The sequence below is a fragment of the Caloenas nicobarica genome, chromosome 9 (assembly GCF_036013445.1).
Source record: "Caloenas nicobarica isolate bCalNic1 chromosome 9, bCalNic1.hap1, whole genome shotgun sequence".
Classification (NCBI taxonomy): domain Eukaryota; kingdom Metazoa; phylum Chordata; class Aves; order Columbiformes; family Columbidae; genus Caloenas; species Caloenas nicobarica.
Window position 1 is genome coordinate 7838736 of NC_088253.1, and position 11476 is coordinate 7850211.

Sequence of the window (11476 nt, forward strand, 5' to 3'; positions counted from 1 at the left end):
TATTTTCCATCTACCCAGAGAGTTTTATGGGTCATTAATATACTTAAAACATCCTTACCCATATCAAGAATTTAAGTATGCTTTCTTAAAACTTGAGCATCTAACAATTTTTTCTTAAGGAAAACTTAGCTTTAAACTTTCAAAGCTTCTGTTTTCCACATGTAGTTCTCTTCTGTTTACAGAACACAGAATTTCCAGCAATCACAAATAATTTTAATGGAAAGTAAAAATGCTGTATTCCTTACACTTTGAGCTTCCAGCCACATTGCTGAGGTTCTCAGCACCAGTGAAATAGTGCTAGTTTTGTGATGTGGATACTAACTTAGGAGCTGAACTAGGCTGCCAATGCCCAATACTTTTATAGCACACAAACCAAACCCTAATAACTTTTACATGTCTCTAACTTTACCTGAACTGCTTAGTAAACAAAACTAAGTATGAGAAGAAAGGACTACTGAAGGAATGACAGTGAATCACATTATTCACCAAGTCTATGTTCCTCGTTAGAGATTCTCTGTGCTTACTAAAGTATCTTCTTGTTTGGTTACAACCATACTTCTTTTCTTGTCTTCCTCTGTTACAGTCTGACTCATCTGTTCAAACAGCTTTGATATCTTGGCAAATCTCAGGTGATTCTGAAATCTTCGTGCAGCAAAAGCGTAAAGTAGAGGGTTAATACAGCTACTGATGAATACAAGTGCTCCAGAGATGTACACTCCTCTGTCTACAATTTCTTCCAGAGCCAAAGACATTTCCTTGTTAGAGAGTTCTATCTGAATTGAAATAATATCTAGGATGTTAAAGAGATGATGAGGGAACCAGCATAAAATGAATGCCACCACAACGCTGGCAATGAGCCGTTCCGATCGCTGCCTAGATTGGTAAGTCATTCTGCTTATTCTTCTTGCAACACACATGTAACAAGTGCAAATAATTAAAAAAGGGATTACAAAACCTGCAAGAGTCTCCAGCAAAAGATATGACAGTCTCTGTCTTTGAGAAGAGTAGTTGCGACACGTACATAATAGTCCACCGTTCATATTTTCTGTCTCTTGAAATGGAATGACAGAAATGCCGAAAGCAATAGACAGGAACCAAATGAGGAAAACGATTAAAGAAATCTTTTCTTTTGTTTTGTATCTTTGAATTGTGAAAGGGTAAAACACAGCCATTAACCGCTCCAAGCTCAGTGCCGTAATTAGAAATATACTAGCATACATGCTGCAGTAAATAATGAAAACCAGTATTTTGCAGAAGATTACTCCAAAAACCCATGAGTCAGCAAAGGAGTAAATCCAGATCGGTAAAGTAATCAGTACAAGGACATCTGCAATGGCCAGGTTCAAGATCAGCAGGACTGAAGGAGATACTTGCTTCATTTTTGTACAAACAGTCCAGATGACGATGCAATTTCCAGGGGTCCCAATAATAAATGACAAGCTCAGTATTACACAGACTACTGACCTCACAATATTCCACACTGAGTGGATACTGCTGTCCTCAGCTTGACTCATGCTGGGAATTCTTCAGTTCTCGGTTGCCAATATCCCCAGTGCTTTGAAATCTGCTTTTATTCTGAAGGTGTTAGTGAACTACACGAGAGAAAAGTTCTCTAACTGATATTCTGTAGACTAATTCAGCATATGACTTCACATCCTAATGCTTGCTCTTATAAATGTCTGACCACATACGGCAGTTCCTGTTGTTTAGGAAGTCAGTTTGCATTTTTGCATACAAAGCAAAAATAAAAATACAGTGTAGCACCTGACCTTGGTTTTAGTTATCCATCACACTTCAGCAGACTAAGCATGTTGTGGTCTTTCAAAAGTGTCCCTATTTAAAAAAGCTTCCTACTTTGTTAAAGTTACTGATCTAATTAACAGCTATGACGAGAAAGAAACCTTCTTTATGTGATTCTACTCTTGTTTGTATTAATAAATCAACATTTTATTTTATAAAAGGCAAAAAAGGTGGGTGGAAGCTAAATCACAAATGTGCATTGTATGTTTGACATGAAACTTCATTTCAAAGCATAAAAAATTGTGCTTACAGCCCTTGTGTCACCTTTTTCAATTTAGCAGAAAAGTTGATCATGCTTTAGAAATATGCTGGCAGAAGGGAAATCAACAGTTGTCCTCTAGTGAGGCTGTACTGGTACAATAAAATGAGCAGGAGTCATATTCCTAACACTCTGGGAAACTGCAGTTCTTTAGCCAAACGATAACCATCAGAATAGTCTGGATATAGGTTTATAGGAAGAAATGCTCCATGTCAGAGTGAAAATATTTTACGTTGTCCTCCTGCTGTGCCAGCAGTGGGCTAGGACTTTATCTCCTAGGACATTTGGTAGTCAATGCAGTATTCAAATCCTGTGGGAATCCTAAGTTCTTCAGTATCTGGCCAAAGAATATGAAAATATTTTGTTATCCTGATGTCGAAATATTTTATTTTGAAGTCCATTTCTAAAAAGTTAAAGGAGGAACTAAACCAGCAGTACCAACAGAAATGTTCAAGTCATAGAAGTGAAACTGAAAGGGTATTTTCCAAAAAAGAAGGTGCACAGAAAAGAGGACTTATGCATAGCTCACTCTATTAAATTTAAGACTGTGACACAGACTATTTCCCTAAATGCTGAGGTAGAATTTTACAAACCTGGCAAATGTAGTCCATAATATTAATTTGAAAAGGATTGCAACACCACCCCCCCAAATCAGCTTAGTTGGTTTTGATCTCTTAAGAGTATAATGAGATCAAAAGCAAATCCAGAATAACTCTACTGAAGTCAAGTATATATCTTCAAATTATTATTTGTGTAATGAAGATTTTAATTTGGATTTAATCAGATACCTGATTCCAGTTCCTTTTATTTTTAACTACATTTAATACAGATTGGGTAGTGAGAAAACCCAAATCAGTTGTTTGTGTTCTAAAGGGAATTTCTGAAAACCGCTTGTAAAAAAACACTAATGAAGGGAAGTGCTGGGCAATGTCTCTTCTTCTAATGAAGTCACCTTTATACACATAATTATTTCCCCAGAAGTAACTTTGGAAAGCCTTTATTTATTGCCAGTGGCATATCTAGATTGAACTAAGTTGCAGATTTTTGTTTATTAGAAAAAGATATGCCTGGTACCTCTTGTTACCCAATGCTACAGGGACAGGCAGGTTCTTTTAGGTCTGAATCTAGATTATGATTACTGTATCACATGCTGAATATTAAGAACTTGACCTGATCTGCAGAGGGCCCAGGTGCCTAAAAGCCTCTACATAGTAACTAAAGCCTCTACATAGTAAGAAATCTATACCGATTACTAGAACTTCTGCTTCACTGAAAGCTATGATGATTGCTAAAAATTCTGTGTAACAATAGCCGCTAGAAATTGTAGATAACAACAAACTATGCTGATAATTAAAATTCTTATGTTATAACAAAGGTCTAATTGTAACTACAACCTTGTGGCCAGCCCTCATTCTACCAAGGATCCCTAAATGAACTTGCATGTCCCTGGGTAAAAATCTCTGTAAGATTTTCCTCTTTAAAACTTTACTTTTGGTAAATGTGTACAATTATGTGTACAATTATTGCTTGGTATCAGTATTAGTTCTAATCCAGTGGTGTATAGATCTGGTTGAACTTCTGAAGCATCTGTCCTTACATTTTTCACTTACATTTTTCACTTACATTTTTCACTTACATTTTTCAGGACGTTTCTCCACTTCAGCCAAAGTTTGCTTGCCAGATGGCCTCGGCCTCTGGCCGTGTCTTCCATTTAAACAAGAAAACAAATGAATCTCAGAATTGCAGCAACAGCCTGGGATTTCTGTTTCAAAAAAGATCCCAGACAGATGTTGAAATGCTAAGACTTCCTGAGTAAGACTCTGAAGACAGGCTATTAGACTTAATATCATAGTTACTAGTTAACATTAGCTATGGACCACATTTCTGAAAAGCTCCGTGGTACTCTTGGATCACTATGAAAACTTCAGACTGTTTGTAAGATGCCTTTAACGTTCTCTAAAAGTGTCCAACTGTTATTTGCCACTAGTAGTACACAAACTTTATGGAAAACTTAACAAATATTTCCATCAACAAGGGGAGCAGCGTAGTATGTTCAACAACATGCTAAACACAACAGTGGCTGAACAACTCAGTATCTTACTCATTCTAGTGACCAAATGTGAGTAGGACTTCTAATGTATGAATATGCAGTTGGACTTCTGACCTCATGGCAGTGAAATTAAGCTGCATTTCTGTGCTAAAACAAACTCTAAATCTGTGAATTTTTTTATGCGCATGCATATTATACATAGTGCAACAATTCAGTCATAGAATCACAGAATCATTTTGGTTGGAAGAGACCCTTAAGATTATCGAGTCCAACCATTAACAGTCATTAACACAGGAAACTTTCTGTTAAGTCTGTTACCTTTAGATTGGCAAATAACTTCTGAAAATTTTCCAAGCTCAAGAATTCTGTGCTACTGCTAAGAAACATTTTGAATAGAATTTGCTCTGGCTTAAATATCAGGGAAATGTTTCATTCATCCTTCAGATTTTTCTTTGTACACATGCATGAGCTTCCCTCTGGTGGATGGTCTGTAATTTACAATACCACTGAGCATTTTCAGACAGAATTACAGAATGGTTGGGGTTGGAAGGGACCTCTGGAGATCATTTAGTCCAACCCACCTGCTAAAGCAGGTTCACCAGAGCAGATCACACAGGAATGTGTCCAGGTGGGTTTTGAATGTCTCCAGAGAAGGAGACTCCACAGCCTCTCTGGGCAGCCTGTTCCAGGGAAAGCAGAGAAGATTCTCCTTATGCTTAGACAGAACCTCCTGTGCTTCAGCTGTGCCCGTTGCCCCTCATCCTATCACTGGGCACCACTGAAAGGAGTCTGGTCCATCCTCTCGACACCCACCCTTGAGATATTTATCAGCATAAATAAGATCCCCGCTCAGCCTTCTCTTCTCCAGGCTGAACAGAGCCAGCTCTCTCAGTCTTTCCTCATAAGAAAGATGCTCCAGACCCCTGATCGTCTTTGTAGCCCTCCACTGGATCACTAAATGTAAATTATAACTTACATTTCCAGCTTTTGCATGTTTATTCTGAGAATCAGAATTTTGCTACCAGATGTTGAGAGTCTTTGGGCTAACAGCCTCTGCTCAAAGTGCACCAACCCCTCCATGAAGTGAGAGCATGCCTGTAGCAATTTACAGAGCAGCTGATGTATGAAAAATCTGTACTGTGTAACTTGTATGAATAGCTGTACCAAAAAGACTTTTAAAATCCTCTCTATTTTTTGTCTTCAGAAGTATCCCCTGGATGTTTGTCTAGTAAGTGATTGTAGAATAATGATCACCAAGTATCATGTATCTGCTGAGATGCTGGAAACTGCTGTTAGTAACCTTGTTTGCCTGCTAATGCTGAAGGGAGGAAGTTACCAGTCTAAATCTCTTAGCTCTTCAGCCTTGAAACAAGATAGTATTTGCAGGATTGCTCTAGCTGTCCTAAAATAAACTCGATTCAATGGTAATATTAACAACAGCATGAAAATGGCTCACTCTGCCTTGGTCAGAGAATTATGAGCTAGTTCACAGCCGATCTACATGTTTCTTTCTTGAGTACAGGAGGGTCTCCTATACAAATGGGATCTCGTGATGGTGTGCAGCAGCTAATAATGTCTCTGCTCTGCAACTACTGCAAAGGAAAGTGCAGCGTAGGAAAAGACCTGTACCAGATACTTCTAAGCTCTTGCAAATGCTGTTTGTGATGGCAGCCCATGAGGCAGCAAGTACAAATGAGAACACTCTCAGTGCTTCTTTATCACCAGGGAAAATAACTTAGTGAAGAGCTACCCTGGGATCAGTTCCAGAAAGTAATAAAAGATGTGTACTTCACACTGTAAATAGAAAGTTTCAATATTCTCTGCTGTGTGCATTGTTGTTAATCAGTCTTTCGATAATATCACAAAATTATATCCCTTACCCATCTCAGTAGCAAATAACAATAGTTTTATACGACTGGCCAGAGAAAAAACTTCCTGTTTGTTACGTTCAGGGAAAACCTCTTTAAAGCTTTTGACAGGAGGAGTGTTTACAAGGCACTTGCTGTACGTGCATCAATGCATGCTTACAAATTGGTACCTTATTACCCTAACAGAATGATCACAGACTATCAGAGCACATTTCCAGTAGTTGTGAAACTATTCAAGCATATGGCGAAATATTTTCCTTGTACAACCAGACATACCAGGTTTGTAAGAGTAGAGGTGCTAATTAAGATAGTGGAGAACTATATTTATAAATTTGACTATAAACAAGAATATGAATGACAATTATGCAGAGATTATGGAAGAACTTAAAAATATTTTTTCTCAATGTTATTATGAGTGTATATAGTTTTAAGTTCCTATTATTCATAGTACATGCTTTCAAACAGTAAACGTATAGATTTGTTACACTTTAAGGTGAGACTTCGGCCTGATCTGAATCAGCTGTCACTAAGTTGCTATTTGTGTGTACACAAACTGTTGTTAGCCAAAATCCTTATCTACAGAAGCATATCTGGCACCACAATTGCTACTGGGTAAATCAAATACATTGTTTACACACTCTTCCTTCTGAGTAATAAATTACTGATGACAAATACTTCTTGGATGACTTGCTGCCAAAAGTTCCTCAATCTTTTATTTATTGTTTAGCTAAACCTACTGCCATTCCTATCTTGTTTGCTGGGATTGCATGTAAATATTATATTACTACAGGATCAATGTCTCTTTTTGTTATTCAGGAGTGTAATGAAAGAAAGTCTTTAGCAGTGCATCTCTATTAAAAAAACCCAAACGCATGCCTTGCTGTGCATGTGCTGCAGCAACAGATGGTAGCTGTTTTTCTGCATGTAAACCAGGCAGACACTATTTCCTATAGTGAACTCTTACGTGAAAGGATCTGTCCATGTAACTACGTATTTTCAACACAGGGCGGCACTGGGGAACCATCTGTTCTGTTTTTGGGTAAGACTGAGGCCATGAATGTGTAGCCTTTCTCTACCCATGGGGCACAGCATTCAGGCCTGAGACCCATAGAACTGATTCTTCTGCATATGAAGGTTAGATGATTGTCATTTAAATTTCAATATTGTTTCTAATTTATTGATAATTTTATAGATAAAAATCACAATGTCTTTTCTGTCTTGCAGATTATGTTATTTTCTAAATACTCATATTTCTAGTTCTCTTAGTTCTATTTTGATATATGTCAATTTCCAACGTTACATTCTGCTGTAATTAACACAATAAGGGAAGCTCTGCAACAAAAATAACTTGGAATCTGATTTAGTCTTCCCTGCCTTTGAAGCAGCAAAGTTTGACAAGTTTGGCAATGATATCAACAATTTTTTCTTCAGTGTACTATCCATTAGCGTGTTCTTGTAGCCTCTTTGAAAAGTGGATCAAGTTGCCATCTCTCATGTGCCATCTCTCATCTCTCATCTCTCATCTCAGCAGATTTGAGCAGCTTCCAAGTCTTATTTAATTCCTTTAATACACAAGCATTGAGCCACTAGCTTGGGCCCCAGTTTGACATGAAATCTTGGGTTTGTGTCTTACATCAGAAGGCTGGTTAATTGTGCAGAAAGTGGAAAGACTGTACTAATTTTATGAGGAATACAAGGATTTTCTCCTGCTCTGTAGCAGGCACCATAGGTGTGTTAGCTAAAGAAATTCATAGAGGAATGCTCGTTCCTACAGTCACTTAGTAATTAGCATACCTGGTATGTTGTTCTGTGTAGCTAGAGAAGCTAGCATGTTGTACCATGCTGCTCTTCAGAATGATTTTGTCCATGCATTCTTTATCTGAAACAAAAGTAGTCAGGATTGATTCTGAGATGCCATACACAGCTACAGCAACAGCTATTTACTAAACATACATAAAATATATTGTATGGAAAAAGTGTAAGAGATGCAATCTTGAGGCACAGATAATTTTCTATAAGTCTGTAATATGATCATCTGCTTCTGTAGCATTTTCATTTAATATTAGAAATGGCTGTGAATAATTATAACTTCTCCATTAAAAGAAGCAAGTGTTCACTGGCAGAAAGTGCTAGCATCATTTTCTTAGTTAAAAAATCTAATTATTTATGGATTTTAATAAAATGTAAGGCTAATAGACTGTGAAGTCATCTGATCTCATATTATTCTTACATTTGACTTTTGAGCCTAATAACATGATCTAGGTTCAGGTATTCTTGTTTCTTATGGTCTGGTGTTGAGTCAGACCAAAAAGTCCTTTTAGCCCAGTATCTCATCTCTAATGGCACAAAAAGCAAGTGCCTAGGGAAGAATATTAGAACAAGTCACATGTGACTACAATTGCCCCACATGTTCTCTGGCATTTAACCAAGTACAGTTGAGGAGTTTCCTGAGCTAGGTATGGTTTCTGTGTGTTTAATAGAGCTTTGTGGACATTTGCTCTGTAGACTTCAAGTCTATCCTTGAACTCATGTAAACTTCTAGCACTGCAGTTTTGATACATGCTGTGTGAAGAATCCTCTCCTTTTGTTTGTTTGCTGGTCTCCTGTGAGCTTCATCTGGCTCCCCACAGCCCATATGTTGGAAGAAACAGTGTATAGTTGATCCCTGTTCAGCCTTTCCATACTCTGTATTTGATTAAACCCCACGTGTCAGTCCTTTCGTATTTCCAGACTGAAGAGTTCCTGCAGACATGGTCAATCACTGCATAGAAACCACTCCACTCTTTTCATCGCTTCTGTTGCCTTTCTCCCTTCAGTTCTTTTATATTCTCTTTGAGACAGAGGAAGAGACTAGTTCTGAAGTTCAAGAGTTCAATTAAACTGCAGTTTGCTGCAGAGAGAGAATGAAGAAACCAAATTACATGGCAAACTAAGATCCCTCAGCTCGAGTCTGTCTGTTTCACCCTTCTACAGTGTAAAAAGGCAGATAGTTTGGTTGTCTATACTTAAACTGCTGTCAAAAATGTCCTTATTTTTTTAAAAATGAGAGATTAGTTTAGTTTACATTCAAACCACAGAATAATTAGCTGCTTTTTTTTCCTCAATGCCAGTCTGTGCTCTAGCATTTAGAAGACTTTGTTCCAAAGGTCATTGTGTCATTTTTCCTTCACTTATTCCAGATGCTCCACAATCATAGAAATCCTCATGTGATGCAGTTACCTTATTATCCTTAAACCACAGGTTGTCCTCTGTCTGCTAGAGCTTTGTATCCCTGTTTGCTCTGTGTCCTGTTCTGTGCTTAAACCATCAAAAGTCAAGTATCATTTAAATATGCCATTAGTTCTTACTGTACGAAAGGCAGTTTTAATTGTGTGTTATTTTTTCTCGGTAGCTTTGTGTCTTGTTATGCCTATCTGTGTGGGAAGCATTTAGTCCTCAGTAGCACTGAATGGTACCTCTCTAATACCTCTTCTTCCCTTACACACCAAATGTGTGACTATTTTGTTCATGATTACTGTTTTCCTGTCTTCTGAGTTGCTACGTATTAACCATGTTGTGTGGTATCTGACTACAATACTACTGAAACCATTGCTATAGCTCTGCTGCCTTGGTTCCCCACTGCGTTAACTGGATGTACTTCATGTCAGTATAGCAAAATGTTTGCGCAATCTGTATTGCTATGTGCAATATATCCTGATACAGAGTGCTGGGTTTTGGCACATTTTGAGGTCTGTTACTGAGTGAAAAATAGACTGCATGGTAGGGGAAACATGGCCAGAGCTCTTGCTAGACACTGCTGCTGAGCATCAGCTGATCAAATTATTAGGGGGCCCCTTCATAACAAATCACAGATCCAGTCACAAACTATCCAAGTTCTAGTTCTCTGATTCAGGTTTTGAATCTATAGTTTAGGAGGTTCGGTAGATTATTGTTTATCATTATGTAAAACTATCTTCTATACAAGGTTATATGATACCAAGAAGATAACTCCAAAGCATATAAAACCAGAGGTTTAAATAGAGCTTAAATTTTGAAATTTGTGAGCCTTTCTATTTTATGCGAGGATAGTGGTCTTCTGTAAGCACAACAGAAAAAATCAGTACTGTCTAGCAGCTTGCCAAGATAAAGAAATATCCAATAAAACAGAGTAAGATAGAAGCTTTGAGAGAATTGTTTCCTCCAGCTAATCAAGGCATCTTTGCAGCCCACAAACACAGCAAAACTGTTGTCACAAGTTCGGTTTGGGTGAGGTCCAAGCAGAAGAGTTGAAACTGTCTCGTAATGGTATATCTTTTAACAGGAAATCATGAGACCAATTTATTTGCTGCATGAATGCTCATCTATTTCTTGCTTTCAGCAGAAAATTTCTTTTTATGCCACATGATAGCAGTACTGATTTTCCATCATTTTGGCTTGTAATCTGAGCAGCTTCACTTACAGGTGCTGAACACTGATAGACAAATGATTTTTACCATACTATGAGAAAACTCTTAAGAGTGTTATTCTAGCCACATATTGGCTGCGTAGCATGGTAGCAATATTTAAAGCATCTCAAGCTGTTTATAGCATATTAATTTTTTAAAGAGTTCTTCCACTAAATCCATTTTCTCGAAGTACTATGTCCAGGCAGTCTTTGGCAAGCTTCCCCTTTCTAGCAAGTGCACAAATGTCTTTAAAACATCATTTTGCATTTTAAAACATGACAGGTTAGTTCACTGCCCCCTGTTCAACATGCCCTTCACTCAGCATTAGTCCTCGAAATGGGTTCAATGAAATGGTGGAATTTTATTAGAATTGTCATTTTGTATTCTCCTTGTATTATTTGCCCAATAGAATTACCAGAATAACTGTCCTAATCTAAGTTTTATTCTAGCTATGATTTCAACAAAAGAATTAGAATAATGACCTTCAAAAGTCACTTCCAACCTTAATTTTCCTATATTTTTGTACTGACATGTCTGACACGGCCTGACACAATGCTACTCATGATGCTGCTGATTAAACCATTTTCCCATGAATAACCATCCCCAACTGCCTGTGTCCCTCGGCCTAGAAGGGAACTATGTCCTTACAGGAATCACCAAGTAATACTTTTTAATTTAACATGGCCAAAGGATGGGATAGGATGTGTCTGTGCATAATTCAGATACATTTATAGGCTATCTCTTTCTTCGGCAAGTGATACCAGCCAAAGAGCAGATCAGGCACTTATTTTTACACCCACCAACACTCAAAACTCAGATCTGAACAAGTAATTTTGTTAATGTTGTTAATTTTCTTTTTTTGTTTTACTGTTAATTAAGAAACATGGGTAAATTTGGGGTCTTTTTATTGGGTTTCCTACTCAGATCTATTTTTTTGGGACAAATGGTGAAAGAGTCTGGGGCTCAAGTTATCTTCTCTTCCCTCCTTCCATTTTCGGATGATGATGTGGGACGGAATAGAAAAATTGAGTCCGTAAATGATTGGCTTCGGGACTGGTGCTACAGGCAGGGCTTT

At 37.7% G+C, this 11476-nt stretch overlaps 1 protein-coding gene across 1 annotated transcript; it reads right to left on the reverse strand.

Annotated features, from left to right (window-relative positions):
- Window positions 1-261: 261 nt before the first annotated feature.
- On the reverse strand, window positions 262-1602 carry LOC135992191 (leukotriene B4 receptor 1-like). The gene has a single exon (XM_065641185.1). The coding sequence runs from the start codon at window positions 1512-1514 to the stop codon at window positions 504-506; it is 1011 nt and encodes a 336-aa protein (XP_065497257.1). The 5' UTR covers window positions 1515-1602; the 3' UTR covers window positions 262-503.
- Between the last annotated feature and the right edge of the window lie 9874 nt (window positions 1603-11476).

What these genes read in the sequence shown, in the direction of transcription:
- LOC135992191 (XM_065641185.1), bottom strand. Translation starts at nt 1,514, where the DNA reads ATGAGTCAAGCTGAGGACAGCAGTATCCACTCAGTGTGGAATATTGTG.